The sequence below is a fragment of the Diceros bicornis genome, chromosome 4 (assembly GCF_020826845.1).
Source record: "Diceros bicornis minor isolate mBicDic1 chromosome 4, mDicBic1.mat.cur, whole genome shotgun sequence".
In the NCBI taxonomy this organism is placed as follows: Eukaryota; Metazoa; Chordata; class Mammalia; order Perissodactyla; family Rhinocerotidae; genus Diceros; species Diceros bicornis.
The window spans coordinates 2,159,615-2,182,516 of NC_080743.1; the positions used below are offsets into that span (position 1 = coordinate 2,159,615).

General features: G+C 35.9%; 1 protein-coding gene across 7 annotated transcripts in view; it reads right to left on the minus strand.

The window, feature by feature from the left end:
• Positions 1-22,902, minus strand: part of DOCK7 (dedicator of cytokinesis 7) — a 185,707-nt gene that overhangs the window by 144,501 nt on the left and 18,304 nt on the right. For all 7 annotated transcript variants that reach the window (XM_058538191.1, XM_058538190.1, XM_058538189.1 and 4 more), the window contains exons 3-9: positions 15,287-15,462; positions 15,030-15,098; positions 10,800-10,929; positions 10,488-10,700; positions 10,004-10,089; positions 2,506-2,572; positions 1,416-1,565 (exon numbers count right to left, since the gene is read on the minus strand). In XM_058538191.1, the coding sequence (XP_058394174.1) occupies positions 1,416-1,565; positions 2,506-2,572; positions 10,004-10,089; positions 10,488-10,700; positions 10,800-10,929; positions 15,030-15,098; positions 15,287-15,462 (891 nt within the window). The remainder of the gene's footprint in view (positions 1-1,415; positions 1,566-2,505; positions 2,573-10,003; positions 10,090-10,487; positions 10,701-10,799; positions 10,930-15,029; positions 15,099-15,286; positions 15,463-22,902) is intronic.

Sequence of the window (22,902 nt, forward strand, 5' to 3'; positions counted from 1 at the left end):
CAATTAAAATCAAAATATTAATTAAATTAAAATTATTCTAATTATTGTGTCAAATGTATTAATTAAATTAAATTGTTGGTAATTAAGTTAAATTTATTTTAAAATATTTTACATTAAAATATTAAATTAAAAATGTTGACAATTAAAATTAACAACCAAATCTTGTCACTAAATAATCCCATCTTCAAGCAGCCAATATTCCAACCATCACCTTATCTTTCCAGCTCATTCCCTCAACCATGTTCTATTTTATGAAAACTTACTGTTTCCCCATGTAAAATAACTGTGTTTACCATGTTTGCCAATTTCATTAATATCTAGAACTTAACTTTACTCTTCAAGTGAGTTTCTGAAGACCACTGCTGCTAAATCTTTGCTTGTAGGACTGTTCATTATAACTAAGATTTATTTTAACATGAATTCATAGGAATGTGTCCACAAATTAGGACATTATTCCTGTGGGTAAATAGGATTCATTTCACGACAATCCACTTTAAAAGCTCATTATAAAATTCATTACCTTTTAATGATAATTTTATACAAATAAAGACAAAATGATTAAGGAATATATTTTAGGCTACTCTCAAGTCAAAGTCAAGTTAATAAATTATTCTTTTAAGTTGCCCTAAGCTAAGTAGCTTAGTAATATTCACATTTTAGATATTTGTGATCCTTATTCTTAATTGGCTGACAGTCAAATCATAATGCTCCATGATCTCAAAGATTTCGATTTTAGTATTTATAACATTTAGGAACTGAGTGATAAAACTATAATACAGCTCCTGTGATGATTAATTTTATAGGTCAATTTGGCTAGGATATAGGGCTGAGTTGTTTGATCAAATACCAGTCTAGATGTTGCTGTGAAGGTATATTTTAGAGGCGATTAACATTTAAATCAGTAGACTTTGAGTAGAGCAGATTATCCTGACATAACGCAGGTGGACCTCATCCAATTAGTTGACGGCCTGAAGAGCAAAGACTGAGGTTCCTCAAAGACAGAATCCTCAAGACTACCACACAGAAACCTGCCAAGTTTCCAGTACGCTGCTCTGCAAAATTCAGACTCAAGACCACATATCAACTCTTACCTGAACTTCCAGCTTGCCAGCCTGCCCTACAGAGTTCAGATTTACCAGCCCTCACAATCATGAGCCAATTCGTGTGTGTGTGTGTGTGTGTGTGTGTCTCCCCAGCCTGTTGGTCTGTTTCTCTGGAGAACTCTAATACAGTTCCCCACTCAAGAAAAACTTCGGGAGCATCTATAGTCTATGTCCAATATTGTGATAAGAAACATTAAGATGAAAAAATAAGTAAAAGTAAAATCCTTGCCCTTAAAAAGCGTGCAATATTGATAGGGAGACAAGTATACAGACACTACACAAATAAACAAATATATTTAACATCATTCTCACCTTTATTACAAGAAAAACATCTTGGGAAGGATAAGTGATAGAAAAAATAGCTGATCTTGCCAGGGTGGTAATGGCAGCAGGTGGTACATGTGGACGTAACAATCCTTTCATCTGCTCAGAATTAAGGTCAAAATAAAAGTTTTCTGAAATCTAAAAAATACATTCATATATTAAATTTTTAAATTTGTACATTTTACAAAAACTCAAAAATCATATATACCCAGACTTAAAATGCTATAGACATTAAAACATTATAACATAACATACAGTTTAACATATATTTCCCTGACCAATCTTTACCTGTCAACATCAAAGCAAAAGGAATGTACCAAGTACTTGGGAAATATAATATAATAAACATATTCTAAAGAACCATATCCCAAACTGTTTTGATTAGAAATATAACATCTAATAAAGTATGCAAAGAAATTATTGAGATGAATTACCTCAAATTGAGTCCTTAAAAAATTATATGAACAATATCTCATCAGTTTTGATTTAGCTAATACAAGATGCTGGGGCAGAGTTCCATGGCAGAAAACCATAATATGCTGACAGCAAAAGTCACTGACGGCACCTCACGTTTCCACTACACATTAGGCTTAGAATTTAAATTAAGAAATGCTGTATGAGAAGCCCTATAAACTCTTAAGTGTAATAAAGATATGATGGTAAAACTAACAGCAGCATTTAAGACAGACTATTTAAAATATACATAAACAATCTTTTATTTAGTGAGAATCTGAAAATTACATCAACAAAAATTCACTATCATCATCATTCTAATCTTTGATACATCATTTGCCTAAGATGCTCTTATATTATCTCTTCTATTTCTTAAATTAAAAGAAAGTTGCTTCTGCCACTTGCTTCTGGAACTCTTTCAATGAAATAAAAACTAGGTATCAACTAAACTATTTCATAGTAAGAAAATATTTAACAAGTCTTAAATTATATTTCTATTTACTTTTTAAAAGATCCATGTTGAATAATTCTCAAAAAATCATTACTTATTTTATAAAACAACTTAAAATCAGGTTTCTGAAACCTATGATTGTGACAGAAGACTGTTCAAATTATATAACCTTACCTTTTTCTTTTCCTTGACATCATATAAAGCCAAACTTGCAAAAATGGGTTCAATTTCAATCTCAAACCTTTAGGAAGAAAAACGATGAAGTAGTTTAAAAATAAAGATAAAATACATAGTTGTAGAGAAATTCTCAGTCCAAAATTAAATTCTCAGTATCTTGCACTTTTCTACATCAGTGCTACGCCATCTACACTGTCCCTTCTTCCTGAAACACACATCCTGTATATCTTTCACAGTCTAAATCAACTACTACCCGCTCTGGGTAAGCCTCCTTAAGTTCTCCAGCTACACGTAATCTCAGACTGCCTAAAAGCTCATGGCATTTTATGTCCATTTTGTGGCACTAATCACTTTCTAACCTATAATCTGATTATTTATGTACATGGATATTTTAGATTTTAAATAAACTTTAAAAATGAAGACATAATGTTTTCTTTTTCAGATTATAAAGCATATATTCAACATAAAAAACTTAGGAGATACATAAAAATATTCAGGGGAAAACAGACGCATCCAAAATTCCACCACATGGAGAGAATCATAATTAAGAGTTCAGTGCCTATCCATCCACACTTTCTTCTATGTATAAATAAATGCACTTGTTAAATGGATTATCTTTTAAAATAAAAAATGTCACCGTAGGGGCCAGCCCTGTGGCGTAGTGGTTAAGTTCAGCAGGCTCTGCTTCGACAGCCCGGGTTCGTGAGTGTGGATCCCAGGTGTGGACTTACAGCACCCATTAGCCATGCTGTGGTGATGACCCACATACAAAATAGAGGAAGACTGGCACAGATGTTAGCTCAGGGCAAATCTTCCTCAACAACAAAAAAAGTCACTGTATACATAATATTTTGTAGTCTGCTTTTTTAACTTAATATTTTATGGATGTATTTCCATGCCATAAATATTAATCTCACCATCATTTTTAATGCTGGCATAGTAGTTTTTGTGTGTGTTTGTGTGTGAGGAAGATCAGCCCTGAGTTAACATCCATGCCAATCCTCCTCTTTTTGCTGAGGAAGACTGGCCCTGAGCTAATATCCCCGCCAATCTTCCTCCACTTTACGTGGGACACCGCCACAGCATGACAAGCAGTGTGTCGGTGGGCGCCCGGGATCCGAACGCCAGGCCACCAGCAGCAGAGCATGCACACTTAACCACTACACCACAGGGCCGGCCCCCTGGCATAGTAGTTTTTATTATATGAATATGTCAAAATTTATTTGATAACTGCATGCTTAAGTTGAGGTATCTAATTCACTTCCAAGAATAATGACTTACATATAGTAAACATTCAGTAAATATTCACCAAATGAAATAATATGTAATGTGAGGTTAACTAAAACTCCAGAGTAGTGGTTCTCAACCAAGGACAATTTCCCCCCAAAGAGACACCTGGCAATGTCTGAAGACATTTTTTGGTTACCATTACCGCAGGAGTATTACTGGCATTTAGTGAGCAGAAGTCAGGGATGTGGCTAAACATTCTATATTGCATAGCAGAGCCCCTGACAACAAAGAACTAGCCAGACAAAGTGTCAATAGTACTCATTATTGTATCACAAGAGCATCAGTCAAAGTCCTTACAGGAGACAAACATGTTTGCGTCGGGCTAAGAGTTTAATAAAAGACTGTTTACAAAGATTTGGATACGATCTAGAGAAAACAACTACAAGAGTGCAATTCCCTGGGGACAGCAACAGCAGAGAGTCATTAGCAACCCTTGACCTAAAGGAGAACGTGGAAGTGGTAACCAAAACCTAGAAAGAATAGAGAGGAAGAGAAAGAGGGCACTTCACAGAAACTGTGACATTGGGGAGAAAGAGGCAACCAATCCATTCCCTGACCTAGCAGGGAATGAGTAAGGGAAATAAATATCAGAACCTGGTCTCACTCTCTTCCACTCTGTGACTTCCTGCTGATGCCTCTCCTAGCAGAACCCAATCAAAAGCCAACAGAAGAGGGATCTTGGTGATACGGTCTACAAGAGTCAGCTCTCCAAGGCCTACTCTGCATCCTCTATAACATTTGAAACTGTCAGTCTTTTTGATTTTGCCACTTCAGTGGGTAAGTGGTATCACATTGGATTTTTAATATGCATCTCTTCATGTTTATTGACCACCTAGATAGCCTCTTTTGGCCCATTCTTCTATTTATTGTTTGACCTCATCAATTTATAATTCTTTACGTATTCTGGATATGAGCACTTGGTCAAGTGCATGAGTTGGAAATATCTTCGCCCCCTGTATGGCAGAGAGAGAGAGAGAAAGCGAAGAGGGAAGAGGGGGTAGAGAGAAGCAGACACCCAACTGTCCCTACAATCTATTGAAAAGACTACCTTCTCTCCACTGTCTGTGATGACACTTGTATTGTAAATCAAAAATCCATAAACATGTAGGTCTATTTCTAGCTCAATGCCATTGGTCTATTTGTCTAATTGCAGACCAATACTATACTGTCTTTATTATGGAGCTTCCTACTAAGTCTTGATATCTGCTTTTTTTTGTAAAGTGCTTCACAACTGCCTTGCCTCCTTTTGACCCTTTGTATTTTCATAAAAATTTTACATTCAGCTGGAAATAAGCAAAAATGGATCAAAGGTAAGAGAAATGTTCATTGCTAATTCAGAAAAATAGTATCTCAATTTGTAATTTAGCACCATAAAATTCCTGTATAAGAACTTTCTCTATAATATTCTTGGAAGTATTTAAAGATCCATATTATTAGTATGGTGAACAAAGGCTGGAAACATAGAGAAAACAACCTGAAGAAACTAACATAATTCCACTGTGCTCCACATTAAGAAAAGCTATTAATACACAAAAAGAATTTTTTAAATTAGACACATCATTTGATTTTTTTTTTATGTTTCAAAAGGCTCTTCCATTACACAAAGGGACTGCCAAGGTTGTATATGTGATTTTTATTTTCTTTTCTCTTCTTACATGTATATTCCTCATGCCTTTAGTTATACAATCTGAGTTAGAAACTTCAGAAAAAAGTATACCACATTATTCCCATACAACCAAACATACACATGTTTGAGTTTAAAGCAATGCTATCTGAGTACCAGATACTCAGTGGCTAATAAACTGCAGAAAAAGCGTTTTTCTTCACTATAAGTGCTCATTTATTTAAAATGTTAAGAATACAAAAAACATCAAAGAAAAAGCAACTTTTGTGTGTGAGGAAGATTAGCCCTAAGCTAACATCCAAAGCCAGTCCTCCTCTTTTTTCTGAGGGAGATTGGCCCTAAGCTAACATCCAACGCCAATCCTCCTCTTTTTTCTGAGGGAGATTGGCCCTAGGCTAACATCCGTGCCCGTCTTCCTCTACTTTATATGGGACGCCGCCACAGCACGGCTTGACAAGCATCAGCACGCACCCGGGATCCGAACCTGCGAACCCGGGCTGCCAAGCCAAGCACGCACACTTAACTGCCGCGCCACTGGGCTGGCCCAAGAAAAGGCAATTTTTAATCACCCAAAGCCCTACAAAAAAACACTACTGATAAAATATGCCTTATTTACTGCAGGCTTTTCTTTTATTTAGTGGGGTGTTTATTTACATACAATTGTGATAATACAGTTTTGAACATTTTATCAATGTGTTGACCCTCTATTATGACAAAGTCAATTTTGGCCGATAATGGTATCACTACAAATCTGAAACCACTTGAAACTAAATTTTTGACTTGGAGTGTTTTGAGCCACACAAATAGTGCGCAAGCTCATGGCTATGAATTCTTAGAGGAGTTTTCTCTTTTTTTTGTTTTTTTTCCTGTTTCCTATCTGACTTTCTCCCCTCTACAGCCCAAGTTGTAATGGACAAATCTCTCTACCACTTAGAATATTACTCCTGGGCCAGCCTCGTGGCTTAGCGGTTGAGTTCACGCGCTCCGCTGCTGGCGGCCCGGGTTCAGATCCCGGGCATGCACCGATGCACCGCTTCTCCAGCCATGCTGAGGCTGCGTCCCACATACAGCAACTAGAAGGATGTGCAGCTATGACATACAACTATCTACTGGGGCTTTGGGGGAACAAATAAGTAAAAAATTAAAAAAAAAAAAAAGAATATTACTCCTGTGAAATCTGGTGCTAGGCACTTACGCAAGGGTCTGTTTCCACCTGCATGAGTGCCAAGCTCTTTCCCTGGTGTAGTCCATTAAAACCAGGGATGGACAATAGTCCTAATGTAGAAATTAGTTACGGAGTGCTTACCCCTGTGGAATCATTTCCTAGCTTTTCTAGGCTTCCAAGAAATTGTTAGTTTTATATCAGCTGACCATGCCTGGGTAGGGTTTCCCTGCATGTCTAGACCACTGTATTGCTGAATAACAGTTTTCTCAATATCAGAAACAATTTTTTCACGAAGGATAAAGAAGGCTTTTCTTGGAGAACAAAATGTAAGAGAAATTATTTTCAAAAATGTATCAGTTTCTACAACTGACTAAAATAAAACTACCATTTCTGACTTTTTCTGAAATTACAATGTGACCAACTTCTTCCTTACCTTAAACTTGGATTTCTCTTATCATAGAGAAATCAGATATATAATTCTTAGTTCAGAATTTTTAACAAGAGATGACCAAACTAAAGCTAAAGAACATAGAATAATGTGAAAAATCATGCTATATTTTATTTCTCTAAGACAGAAACAATAAACTTGTAACTTTATTAGTCAAGAAGATCATAAGTAAAACCACAATGAGATACCACTTCACATTCACTAGGATGGCTATGATCAAAAAGACAACAAAGAGTGCTGGTAAGAACGAGGAGACATTAGAAGGCTTGCACTGGCTGTAGGAATGTAAAATGATGCAGCTGCTTTGGAAAACTGTCTGGCAGTTCCTCCAATATTTAAACATAGAGTTACCATATCAACCACAACTCCAATCCTCGGTATATACTCCAGAGCAATGAAAACATATATATGTACAAAAACTTGTACATAAATGTACTAGCAACATGATTCATAATAGTTAAAAAGTGGAAACAACCCAAATAGTCATCAACTTATGAATGGATAAACAAAACGTGGTGTACCCATCCAACGGGATATCACTCAGTCATAAAAAGAAGTGAAGTACTGACACACACTACAACACAGATAAAACCTGAAAACATTATACTAAGTGAAAGAAGCCATAAAATAAGAGCCACATGTTGTATGATTCCATTTGTAGGAAATGACCAGAATAAGCAAATCTATATAGACAGAATGTAGATTGGTGGCTGCCTAGGGCTGGAGGAAATGGGGAAAACAGAGTGACTACTAATGGGTATGGGATTTCTTTTTAGGATGATGAACATGTTCTAAAATTGACTGTAATGAGAGTTGCACAAATCTGTGATTACAGTAAAACCCACTGAATTGTACACTGGGTAAACTGGGTGAATTCACTGGTGAACTGTATACTGGGTATACCCTGGGCGAAATGCATGATATGTGAATTATATCTCAATAAAGCTGTTATTTTTTTTTCCTGCTGGGAAAGATTTACCCTGAGCTAACACCTTTTGCCAATCTTCCTCTTTTTTTTCCCTCCCCAAAGCCCCAGTACATAGCTGTATATTCTAGTTGTAAGTCCTTCCAGTTCTTCTACGTGAGCCGCCACCACACCATGACTACTGAGAGACAAGTGGTGTGGTTTCGCACCTGGGAACTGAACCCTGTCCACTGAAGTGGTCAGAGCACCGAACTTTAACCACTAGGCTATCAGGGCTGGCTCTGTTATTTTTTAAAAAGTGGAAACAACCCAAATGTTCATCAACTGATGAATGGATAAACAAAATGCGGGGTGCACACAATGGAATATCATTCAGTCATATAAAGGAATGAAGTATGAATATACATGCTAGAACATAAATAAACCTTGAAAACATTATGCTTTGTGAAAGAAGCCAGACACAAAGGGCCACGTATTGTATAATTCCATCCATATGAATTATGCAGAATAGGTAAACTCAACAGAAACAGAAAGCAAATGAGTGGTTGCCAGGAGGGATTGACTGCTAATGGGTATTGTTATGGACTGAATTATGTCCTCTGCCAAATTCATATGTTGAAGACCTAACCCCTAATGTGACTAGGTTTAGAGATAGAGCCTTTAAGGAGGCAATTAAGGTTAAATGAGATCACAAGTGTGCCGCCCTAATCCATAGGACTGGTGTCTTTATAAAAAGAGGAAAAGACACCAGAGACCTCTCTCTCCATGCAGGAACAAAGGAAAGGCCATGTAGGGACACAGCAGGAAGGTTGTCTGTCTGCAAGCCAGGCAGAGAGGCCTCACCAGAAACCAATCCCAGCACCTTGATCTTCAACTTCCAGTCTCTAGAACTGTGAGAAAATAAATTCTGTCATTTAAGCCACCCAGTATATGGTATTTTGTTATGGCAGCCTGAGCTGACTAATAACAGGTATGGAGTTTCTTTCTGGGGGTGATGAATATGTTCTGAAATTAGATAGTAGTGATAGTTGCACAACTCTGTGAATATACTAAAAACCAATGACTCGTACACTTTGAAAGCATAAATTTTATGATATGTAAATCATATTGTAATAAAGCTGTTAAACAAACAAAAAAGATTTAAGTAAGAACTGATGTTAGGTGTCCAGATGTTCAAAAGATTCAATGCACTAAATCTAACAGGTTTCCAGATAAATCTAACTAAATATATAAGCCTTAGCTTTCAAAGGAAGAAAACCGCCTACATTATACATAGAAGAGGTCTATCCATATGAGTTACTTCTTTTAGAAAACTCTATGAATTAAAACTTCTTTTATCATAAGTCAGAACTAACAATTAACTATAATATTAACAAGATATAATGAAAAGAGCATAGAGTTTGTTTTTCAGTTACTGGTTGCATAATAATGAGCATGTCAGTTAACTTCTGCTAACGCTTTTGAACTCTGACTTTTTCATTGTAAAATGAAGAAAATTATATCTACCTTATAGCATTACTCTGAAGACAACACGAGATAAAATAAGAGAAAGTACTTTGTGAAGCAGAATATCAATGTAAGTAAGATACATCACTTCAATGATATTAGGTCAGAAGTCATCTAACTTTTTTAAAGAAGGAAAAAAATATATACCTCAAAATCTTCAAAAAACCACAGCTTACTATGTAACAAATATAAAATCAACTCTTTAAGGAAAAAGATACTTTGTCTTTATATTCCCTAAGCCAAGAACAGTGTCTGGTAAATACCAGAGATTTCAAAATGTGCATGTTTTTTCAAGTTTTAAGACTAACTGTATAGCTATAGCAGAGTCATCTTGACCTGTGAGCCAAAAATGCTCTAAAGCTCAGCTTCATACATAATTTTAAATGCTACTAAGCATTTAAAATCATGTATAGAAGAACAATACTTCTCAAAAGGATACAAATACGAGTGTAAAATCTACTAGGATTTTGCTACACTAGTACTCAAAATATTATTCAGGAAAATAAAAGTTATACAATAAACAAAATAAATACTCACTTGAGTGATAAACATTTTACAAGAAGTCTTTGACCAAAATGTTCTTTGGGCACATCAGGAACACCAAGTCGTTCTATCGGTTCTTCCTACAAATTGACAAGCAACACCAAATTGAACATGCTTACAAATTGACAAGCAACACCAAATTGAACATGCTTATCATATTTCAACTCTTCACAATTTATTTTTTTAAGAATTTATTTTATTAATCTAATACTTGTAGTCTTCACACTTGAACATAGAAAAGAACGACCTATTTATCCTCAAACAGCAGTCATGAGATCATAAGTGTGCTCAATTCACACAAGTTACTCACTAAGAATAATAACTTCACTAGAATAAAAAGCATACTTCAATTACAAAAATTATAGCAATGTTTTGGTTAAGTTTTATTCCCTACATTATTATAATACTACACAAAATTCATACTCCCAAAATATCTATCTTAATAATCATTTGCTTCTTTATATCCAAATATCTATACCTCATCTGGTGAGGGATGCAAAGCGAAGAGTTCCTTGTGACGGTTTGATTTCCTCTGGTCATCATTCTGACGGTCTATTTCTTCATTTGGAGTTCGATCAAGTAAACTGGGAAGCAGGGCATCGGGAAGTGAATTTTTCAAGTCAAAAATACTGCAGGCCCAGCTACCCCTTGGAGTATCATCTATTGACATTGAACGTCTTTTAAGATCATCCTGTCGTGCAAAACATGAAATGTAAATATATTAATTAATGAATAAAAATAAACTATTTTAAAATAACTTCTTATAGTCATTTAAAAATAAAAGTATTACTTGCTCATCCTGGTAGCTGTTGCCATCTGGCGCTTCATCAGACTCAAAGACCTGTTTCGGCAAACCTTTTTGCCTTTCTTTCTGTTTATCTAATGTATTGGGATTAAATCCTGTTCCCAGTTTATGATATCTATTCAAAATAAAATAGTTAAATAAATATCAATTTTTGAAAATTTTTCACTTTTTCATCATTATTATGTAATAAAACAACTGTTCTCTACATTATTTCTTTACATAATAAGGATACATTCCAGCAGTTATGAGTGTGTTAAACATTTAACCAGAGGTTTAAGAAAACTTTCATTCAAAGTTCCTTTAATCCAACTAAAGAGCAGATTATCAGTTTCTAGAAGTAAATCATATTCTTTTTTTCATGACAACCATGTGTATATAATTTAAGTTGTACTTTCAATTTGGAGAATTGGTCAGTGAAAAAGAAGGGATGGGAAGCCAGATTAAGGAATAAAATGAGAGAGTAGAAAATATATACTACATTCCTAATAATGTAAATTTTAAAAAGACAAAAAAATTAAGCATTGAATCTTAAAATTTCAAAAAGCCAAAAAAATTTTGCTGTTATTTCATTATATATAAAAATCTTAACCTAAAGCTGCAGACTTTTAACATGAAAAACAGCAAGATCTACACCACTGTATACATATATTACTGAATTAACATACCTTGTTATATAATATATATATTAGGCAGAACAACTCTTAATGTAACCTTCTTTCCTAACAACTCACATTCAAAAACATCAAATAGACACTAAGATCCAAGAGAAATTACTATTCCACACCTCATAAATTGTCAAACTGGTGAAAATTTTAATTGGAGAAAAACAATTATGATTACCAGAGGATGATATGGTTCTTGCTATCAGTCAACTTATGAAATAGTAATGAATCACATTTGATATGAATCATTCATATCATGTCTTGTTGCTAAAGATATTAAAATAGCAGCTACATGATGTTCACATCACAGCATAATCACGAAATGAAAGTATTTTTCTTTGAAGAACTAAAATAAAGGTACTCAATACAGTAACATGAAAGGTATTATTTAGAAGCAGATGTTTTAATCTTTCATGAAATGGTTAAAGTGCCTTAATTTGTGAAGTTGCATATCTAAGCTGCTCTAATAAACCATTCTGCCTTCTTCGTGTCCTAAAAAATAGACAGTATGAAATTCAAGAGAGCTGAGAAGGATGAAAAGATTCATGATCAATACTCTCTTGTCTATTATCATTCTGTCCTTCGAGCAGTTTATGATAAGGCTCTAAATCACCCGTCCAACCCGACACACGCCACCATTTCCACGACCCTGTCTCGGCACTCTCGCCCTCAGTTATTCTGTTCCAGCCATACAGACCTCTTTGCTATTCCTTGAACATTTCAGCATGCTCCCAGTATGGAGTCTGCGCTTGTACTGTTCTCTCTCTGCCTAACACACTCTGCCTCAGATATCCAGAGGGCTCACTTCCTTACTTCCTTTAAGTCCTGGCTCAAATTCCTGTTATCAGTAAGGCCTCTTCCGGTTAGTTACCCTAAGTAGAACATTCAGCCCCTCTTCTTGGCTCTCCCTTCCCCTTCATCCTACTTTTTCTCTCCACGAGTCTTACCTCCACCATATCTATTATCTATTTATCTGTGTTTCTTTACTGTCTACTGCCCCATCCCCAGCTAGAACATAAGCTCCACAAGAGCAGGGAGTTAGTTCTGTTGACTGCTATATCATCATTGCTTAGTATAGTGGCTGGCACATACTAGACTCTCAATAAGTATTTGGTGAGTGAATAAAGAAATACTTTCTGTCCTTTTATCCTTCTGTGCTGAATTATGGAAGATTCTATGGCTTCATTTTACAGCTTACTATTCTACTCTCCAGTCACATCCACCGTCATTAAGCCCATCTGCCGAGTTTTTAATATTTTTTCACTGAACAAAATTTTAATTACCAAAGATAACTAGCTGATTTTTATATGGTTATCATATCCTTTCACATCTCTTTGAGGATATTAATCACACTTTGAGGTCTTGATCTGTGTTCTATTAATTACATCCCAAATTGTTAGTTCCTTTACTTGTAGTTTGATAATTCTCTTTCAAGTGCATTGGTTTTCATCAAACAGTTGGCAACTCTGGGTTCTATGCTCATTTTTGAATTTGTATCCCCATATCTGTCTGGAAATACTGTACCTGCTTAGCCCAGCCCATATCCAGTGATTGTGAGGAAGAGGCAAATCATGCTGCCAGGTAGAGTCTGCCAGTACCTAGTCTTCTGCGTATGAGGGCTCCTTCTTCTTCCAAGGTATGCCCACCCTCGGCCTCTAATGCTATCAGCTCAAGTCCCCATAATTACTGCTCTTAAAAAGACAGATACCTCTGCTGCCACTCCTGTGTGTGCATGGCTCACAGGGGTTTTCAAAGTAACCAAATGTCCAATAGTTACCCTAGGTCTCCCTTCCACTGCCTGTATTCACTGCCTCTGAGCTTACAGCACTCCTGAAACTTGGCATATATCTTCTCCTAGATTCCTTTATACTGTGTTTTTCTCTTAAGTTCCAATCACATCTATCTTCTGCCTTTCAAGGATATTTTAAAACTTTTGGTCCACCAAAATACCCCTTTTGTCTTCCATTCACCAATGCAGATAATAAATAATATCTAGTATAATAGAAAAAATATAAGTTTTAGATCTGATGCTCCTAGGTTCTAATCCTGGCTGTCCCACTTTTTGGCTGTGGGACCTCAAAGTAACCTAACTACTCTTGAGTCTGAGCTATCTTATCTGTTAGAACCTTAAACGAGATGAGTGTAAAGTACCCAATAAAATGCCCAGCACATAGTTAAACATCCATAAATGTTAATTACCTTACCCTCTTGCCTAAATCAAGATTGGCAACCCCATGATTAGAATTAAGTAGCAGATTCCATGATTCCGAAGTTAATATATTTTGCAACTAATCTCTTTTTATTAAGATTTCTGATTATAAGTTTCCAACACACATGCATACAGGGAAAGACTTTGAGTTATCTGACAGAGTCTTCAGTAACGTCTGAAATCTGGCTATTGAAATACTAATCAAAATTTTGAGCACATAAAAACAGCTCTTCTTTATAAAGGGGAGCAGACTGTGCTTTTATTAGGTCACACTGAAACGAAAAAGCATGTCAGCAGTATCCCCGAGAGTGACGCTCAACACAGTATTAAACCCAGTGAAACAAGACAGCAGCCACAAGGCCAAAACAACAAGCAACGGATACATCACTTCTGCTAGCACAATTTAGCATAGACTACTTCACTTCTGAAAACTATAACGTCATAACAGATTTCTCCACTACTTCAGTCATTATATTTCCTTTAGAAAAATAAAATAAGGCTAAGAAGTTTCAGTATGAAGACCCTTCTTCATTAGGCAAATTAGCAAAGGAAAAGTAGTTTTATTTTATTTCTTAATCTGACTTGATATTTAAAACACCATCCATTAGAAAAATAAATTTGTGTAGAACAAAACATTATTATCTTTTTTTTTTAAAGGTTTTATTTATTTATTTTCCCCCCAAAGCCCCAGTAGATAGTTGTATGTCATAGTTGCACATCCTTCTAGTTGCTGTATGTAGGACGCGGCCTCAGCATGGCCGGAGAAGTGGTGCGTCGGTGCGCACCGGGGATCCGAACCCGGGCCGCCAGCAGCAGAGCGCGCACACTTAACCGCTAAGCCACAGGGCCGGCCCCAAAACATTATTTTTTACAAATATTTACCTGATTGGACGTACAGGCCAAGGACCTGTAAATATTTAGTTAGTTAATAAAGGGCAGAGAACTTTCAAACAGCTTGATCTGGCAAACTGGCTATTAAACTTAACTTCACTATTTAAATTTCAATAAATTGGATTTTTTTTGAGAAATACAAATTATTCATCAGTATCTACCCATGATTTCCCAAAAGAATTAGACTACAAATCATTATCATTATATATTACTAGTTATTAATGATCTCTGATAATAGAGAAATACTATCCCCAAAAACCTATTGTAAGGAAAGTAAGTAAAAGTAATCGTGGAACTCCAAAGGAGAAAATATCTATATACAAAGGTTCTTCTTTTGCTTCTTTAGCTATTTCTTAAATGAATTTTTGGTCTCATAATTATTATTAATCTACCTTAGTGCATTTATAGATCTTACTCAGTATTTTTAAATACTATAATAAACATACAACTTACTTTCTGATCACAATTGCCCAGTCTTCTGTATAACTTCTTATACAATCTCTAACATGTGGATCCATTTCACTGTTTTAAAAAAGAAAATGTATTTGTAATTTAGACAGGAAAGCAGTGCTGTTTGTGAATTGGTTGCTGCAGTTCTTGTTCATATACTACGAAACAACATCACATAAGGAATAGGATCTGAATAAAATAATGGAAGGTACCCTTTCCATAGTTATACTTAAACCAAAAATTGGTAAATGTCTCCTCACCTTTCTTCAGGTACAGCTGAAACAAGGGTTCTGCAGTCCCTAGGACTATAAACAACTTCAATATCATCTGGAGGGAATTCAATCAAATCCCTTAAAGGCCCAGAATCCATAGCTAACGGATGAGTAACGAGGTAATCTTCCAAATCCACTGGATCCACTGCTTCAGTAAGGGGCACCTTTATAAAGAGGGGTGGGTGTGAGAGGTGGGTAGAAAGGAAGAGGTGGATGTAAGAATTTTAAAATCTTAAAGAAAAAAATATTTTTTAAAATATACTATGTTTTTAACCTAGTCATGTCTAAAATGTCAGCAGATATTCAGCCGACGCCCTAAGAAATGACAAGGTGCTGGCTTCTTGGACGCCTCTATGCTTTGGGTCATACTCTCTTGAATCTTCTTGCATAGACTTTGCCTGTACCTTTCACATAAAAGCAGTAACAATAAGTAACAGTTTTATAGTACATTACAGTGACAAAATGTTCATTGGAGGGTTTCTTTTTTATATCTTTGGGATTTTTACTGCTAAGTTTCTAAACAGTGCTTTTACTTTATTTGTTGATACTGTCAATTACCCTAATAAAAATGTATTACCACACTGTGGTAGGCTGAAAAATGGCTCTCCAAATTTCTCCACATCCCAATCCATGGACTTTATGCGGCAAAACAATAAATAAATAAAATACAAAATAAAAGGGTATCTTAAAATAGGGACATTATCCTAGATTATCTGAGTGGGTCCTAAATACAATCATATATATCCTTATATAGAGACAGAGGGAGATTTGGGGCACAAAGAGGAGAAAGTCATATGAAGACACAGCAAAGACAGATTTGAAGATTCTGGCCTTAAAAATAGAAGTGACGCAGCCACAAGAGGCCCCCAGAATCTGGAAGAGGCAAGGAACCAATTCTGAAGGGAGTACAATCTTGCCAAAACCTTGATTTCTGCCCACTGATTCGGATTTCAGACTTTTGGACTCCAGCACCGTGAAAGAATAAATTCCTACGTTTTAAGCCACTCAGTTTGTGGTAATTTGTTACAGCAGCCACAGGAAAATAACATACAGACCCTATTAAAAGCATCTATTAGCAATAATAGAATATTCATGGCATTCCTTAGCCAAGCTGAAATCATACGTTTTAATAAGATACACTACTTCTTGTCTAATTCAAGAAAGAAAAAATACTCAGGCAAAACTATGAAGGATTTTATGACAAATATACAGCTACGCACCAATGAAAATAAGAACATGTTTTTTCTCAAGATGTTCAATTAGGTAAAAACACTGAGATCTGCCTACTGTGCAGGTATCCGTTACTAAAAAGAAAATGCTTCATCCTATGCTTCTTTAGACTGAACTAATAATAGGTAGAGCAACAACATTTCAAAGATATTAAGTAAAATAATGAATGACTAACGCATTATAAACACTCAAGATAGTAGCTATTATTATCATTATATGTTTTCTCATTTAAACCTCCCCCAAGCTCTATAAGTTAGAGATAGTTACTATTTCAATTCTACAAATAAAAGCCTTTGTGTTCAAAGAAGTTAACGTCTGAAAATAAAATAGCCACAAACTGATAGAGCAAAATTTAAAACTGGGTCTTCAAGCTCTAAGACTCATAGGTTTTCCTCTCACAAGCATTCTGTCTTACCTACTCTATCAAGTACATAATACACTATCACAATGTTTTTAATAGAGGGAAAGAAGCAATTCAGTAGGGAAAGGAACATGTGTTGCAACCACTGTTGCTGGAACAATTGGATATCTATATGAGGGAAAAAAAAGAACCTCAATCCTTACATCACAACATATACAAAAATTAAATTGAGATGGATCATAGACATAAACACAAATGCTAAAACTATAAAGCTGCTAGAAGGAAACAGGAGAATGTCTTCACAATTTAGGAGTAGGCAAAGTTTTCTTAGACACGACATAAAAAGTAATAATCATAAAAGAAAAATCTGATACATCAAAAGACAGTTAAGAAAATGAATAGGCAAGCCACACCAAGAGAAAACATTTACAAAACATATTTAATAAGCGACTGGTATCTAGAATATATAAAGTCCTACATCTCAATAATAAAAAGACAAACCATCCCTCAAATAAATAGGGGGAAAAGTTGACAAGGCATTCACAAGGCAAGATATAAGAATGGACAGTTACCACATGAAAAAGTGCTCAACATCAAAAGTCACTAGGAGGTACTTTCGCTTCTGTGAAGATGGAGCAGACATACTTTTCCCAATTCGTCCCACTAATTACAACTACAAACCCTAGACATAATATATAAAATAAACATAAGAAGATTGTGAAAGGTGAAGAGAAAAAGGCAGACCAGCAGAGACCTCGGAACCCAAGGAACGGCACAACAGTGAGTTACCTAAAATCTCTTTTTTCCTTATATACTCCAGACCTGGAGCTAGAGAAGTCCACAACCCAGAAACACCAAGGAACACAGGGGGGGAAAAAAAGCCTGTTCTCTCCAGCCAAAGGACCAAGAAAGGGGCAGCCTAGCAAACAGAAAACTTTAAGACAATAACCACTCTACTCCAGCCAAACATCATGTGAAAAACTACAGTCCCACCATATCCACAACAGCAAAGGCCACGTGGGGAGCTAGACTTCACTATGCTGTGACAAGGCATCCCAACACTCCCCACCAGCATGTTATCAGAGGAGCTGGGATTTTCATACCTACTGGGAAGGTAATGAGTCCCCCACCCCCACAGCGTCAGTGGAGACCACATAGGGAATCTGGACATCCACTCCCATGTAGCAGTAACAAGGCATCCCTTCCCTTTACTGCTGGGGCAGTGTCAGAGGAAGTCTATATATAATATAACACCTAGAGCATAAAGGGACATAAGATTTCTACTCTTCACTCAAATGGGTAAAATGTCAACACCAGTAGTGTGATAAGTTATGTATATATGATACCTTAATCAACCACTAAAAAGGCTAAGCAAAGATATGCATTCAACAACACTATAGATAAAATGGAATTCTAAAAAATGTTCAGATAACCCACAGGAAGGCAGGAAAAAGAAAGCACAGGAAAAAAAAACAGAACAAACAAAAAATAAAATGGCAGATTAAAGCTCTAGTAGAATAATAATAACATTAAATGTAAATCGTCTACATACACCAATAAAAAAATAAGAAATTAGCAGAATGGATTTAAAAACATGACCTACCTGTATGGTATACAAAAAACTCACTTCAAATAAGATAATATAAGGAGGTTAAAAATAGAAGGATGGAAAAGGATATGCCATGCATGCATTAATCAAAAGACAGCAAAAATGGCTCTACTAATATCACATAAAGTAGTGCAAAGAAAAGTACTGGATAACGAGGGACATTACCTGATGATAACAGGTATGATCCACTAAGAAGACAGAGCAATTTTAAATGTGTATGTACTAAACAAGAGAGCTATAAATTATGTGAAGCAAAAACTGATACAACTGAGGGGTGGCCCCGTGGCTTAGCGGTTAAGTGTGTGCGCTCCGCTGCTGGCGGCCTGGGTTCGGATCCCGGGCTCGCACCGACGCACCGCTTCTCCAGCCATGCTGAGGCCGCGTCCCACATACAGCAACTAGAAGGATGCGCAGCTATGGCATACAACTATCTACTGGGGCTTTGGGGGGGGAAAGAAATAAATAAAATTAAAAAAAAAAAAAAACTGATACAACTGAAAGGAGAAATAAGACATACTTATCTACAATTATAGTTGGAGACTTCAAGACATCTCTCTCAACAACTAACTGCAAGACAACCAGACAGAACATCAACCAGAATATGGTAAAACTCAACAGCACCACCAACCAACAGGATCTAACTGACATTTACAGAACAGTCCACCCAACGACAACAGAATAAACACTCTTTTCAAAGGCCCAAAAAACATATACCAAGATAGACCATATCCTGAGCCATAAAATAAACCTCAACAAATTTCAAAGAATTGAAATCATACAGAGTATGTTCTCTGACCATAATGTAAGCAAACTAGAAATTAGCAACAGAAAGATAACAGGAAAATCTCTAAACACCTGGAAACTAAACAACACACTTCCAAATAATCCATGAGACATAGAAGTCTAAAAAATAAAATTTTAAAAATACATTGGACTATATGAAGATAAAACATAACAAAATTTGTGGGATGAGGGAAATGCAAATCAAAAACACAAGATACTACTTCACACCCATTATGATGGCTATTATTTAAAAAAAAAATGGAAAATAACAAGTGCAGGAGAGAATATGGAGAAATTGGAAGCCTTGTGCATTGCTGGTGGGAATGTAAAACAGTACAGCCACTGTGAAAAACAGTTTGGTGGTTCTGAAAAAAAATACCAAAAAACATAGAATTACCATATGGTCTACTAGTTCTACTTCTAGGTATAAACCCCCAAAAATTGAAACTAGAGACTCAGACACTTATACACTCACGTTCATAGCAGCATTATTATCTACAGCCAAAAGGTGGAAACAACCTAATGTCCATCAACAGATGAATGAATAAACAAAATGTGGTATACACACACAATGGCAGATTATTCAGCCTTAAAAAAAGAATGAAATTCTAACACATGCTACAACTGAATGAACCTTGAAGATATTATGCTGAGTAAAATAAGCCAGACATAAAATGACAAATATTGTATGATTACACTTATATGAGGTACACAGAATAAACAAAAAGAGACAAAAAATAGAATAGAGGCTACCAGGGATTGGGAAGACGGGGAATAGGGAGTTATTGTTTAATCAGTACAGGGGTTCAGTCTGGGATAATGAAAAAGTTCTAGAAATGGATAGTGGTGGTAGACAGTGGTGATGGTACACAATATTGTGAATGTAGTTAATGCCACTGAATTGCACACTTAGAAATGATTAAAATGGTAAATTTTATGTTATGTATATTTTACCACAATATCAATCAATCAAACAATAATTTTACATGAACATTTTTTAAAAACTTTTTAAGTCAATGCTTCTCCATCCAGGTACTATTTCTGGGGCAGTATACCTTTCAGGATTCAAAGTGTCACAAATAAATACTCAACAAAATAATGACAAAAGCTGAGAGTCCTTACATATGTCTAATTCAAAATTAATCTTTCCTCAAAGAATGAACAACTATATCAAGAGTTAGTGTTAGGGGAGGGGAGGAAGCTATGACACTCTTAAAAACACTAAGTCATATAGAGGATAAGGTCTCTCTAAGTCATTGGTCACATGAGGTCACAGAGGCCACAGGCTTTCTAGGTATAGTGTTAGCTAGACTTTGATCAAGGAAACAAATTTATTTTTGCTACAACTGTCTCCACTCTCTCTGATGCCCATCAGAGACAGCTGCCTGGGTTGGTCTTGGGATGTAGTGATGAGCTGCTTACAACTATCAATTATTTTGCAAGACTCCAAAGAAAGAGTCTGTATTTACTGACCCAAGGGAGGAGACTGCAACATGATTTTATAAAAGAAAGTGTCTGGGCAGTTAGCAGGGTTAAAGCAATAGTGAAGCAGAACACAATCTCTCATAGGCAATATGACACATTGTCTTACTTCAGCAATTACTGCATTGGAATTTTGGCTGACATGTCTAGTGTTAATATCTCCTTCAGTCCTTTCTGGTGTGCCATCAAAAATTCGGGTATTTGATTAGTGGATGTATTGGGATGGGGGAAGGCGGCTAAAAGGGCGGTGGCTAAAGAGTTTCTTTTTGACGAAAATGTTCTAAATTGACTGTGGTGATAGTTATACATATCTGCGAATATGCTAAATCCATTGAACTGTAAATTAAATGGGTAAATCATACGGTATATGAATTAAATCTCAATAAAGATGTTAAAAAAAAAAAAGTTGAACCAGAATCTAATCAGTTACAGGAAATACAGAAGATAAAGAAGCAAGTCTACAAGGAAAAAATTTCAAAAAAGTTGAACCAGAATCTACTTTGTTACAGGAAATACACGAGATAGAGAAACAAGTCTACAAGGAAGCAAACATAAAATCGAAAAGGCAGGGAATTCTATAAGACAACTAATTCAATTTCCTCAACAAGTCAATGGCATAAAAACAAAGTTAAAAGCTGGGGGAGGAAGAAACTGTTCTAGTTTTTTTCTTGTTTGTTTTTAACTCAGTCAAAATCCATCTGTGGATTTTGTTTGGATCTCAATTTAAATAAACGAAGTAAAAAAGATATTTATGAGATAATCAAGGAAATTTAACACACACTGGATATTAGACGATACCAAGAATTACTGTTAATTTTTGTTAAATGTGTTAACAGCATTGTGGTTAAGTAAGAAAGTGTCAAAGTTTATACTAGTCTTTCTATTTCCATTATGTTTAAAGATTCTCATAATTTTAAAAGAATTTTTTCAGAGAGAATACAAGAGGAAAAACTGAAGTCAGCAAGCTGTGACAACCCTTTGAAGGGATTTTGTTGCACAGAAGAGCAAAGAAACACTAGAGGTTGGAGACTGGTGGAAAATGGGGGCAAAAAAGCAGGATTTTTTCAAATGGGAGAAATAACAGCATATCTGTACACTGATGGAAATGATCCAGTAAACAGAGAGGAAAAAAAATAACAATATAAAAGAAAGGGGAGAATACCAAAGTACTGTATTTGAGTAACTGACAGAAGTTGGGATTAGCTAATCCCTCCACTTGTTCACTAGTGGTTCATCTATAGTAACTGGTAAACAGGTAGACTATATGGGTACAGATGACAGTAGGTGAATACACATGGTGGTAGGAGTATGTGGAAGTTCTCTTCTGACTGCTTCAATTTATTCAGTGAAATAGGAAGTCAAGTCATCCTAAGAGTGAACATCGGGAAGAGCAATTAGGGATTTAAGGAAAGACGAGGCATGAAATAAGTCAACTAAAGTAATAGGATAATGAATGGACTAGGAAAATATAATGTTTGCCTGGCAATATTAAAGCCTTCATGAGTTAGTGGTCATAAATTTAAAGTCAGACCAGTCAATGGGATTGTGTGTTTTTCTCCAGCCACATTCAGCTGCACAAGTGCAGGTATGAAGTAAGCAGAGAGTTGGATTTAAACAGCACTGAAGTTGAACCAAGGGGTACAATGACATGAGAGGAAGTTAAGGAAGTCAAGGGTATAAGGAAGAGAGTAACTACAATGATGAACAAATAATTTAAGTTTGGTAAGGTAAGAAAAGAGAACATCAATGAGTAAGGAATAGGAAAAAGTTAGTATGATCATGGATTCTAGGTCCTGGTGGGGCTGAATGACAGCTGGAGTCAGGCCACCACAACAAGAGAGCAAGAAAGATAAGAGGTGGTAGTCAGAAAGTAGGAAGCATAAAACTCAGATTGCAGAGGGGTTACAGTTATTCATAATGACTCAATCAAGGGTATTACTATGGAAGTGAAGAGTTGAAGTGTAGTACAGGGTGCAAGACATCAGTAGAGGAGTTCAGGACACTGAGAGGGGATTACAAGGATCATCTCCATTTACACTGAAATCACCCAGAAATCCATATATTCTAAAATTTCTCCAATCAGCACATTACTGCTATTAAAAGTAAACTCCAGGGGCCAGCCCGGTGACACAGCGGTTA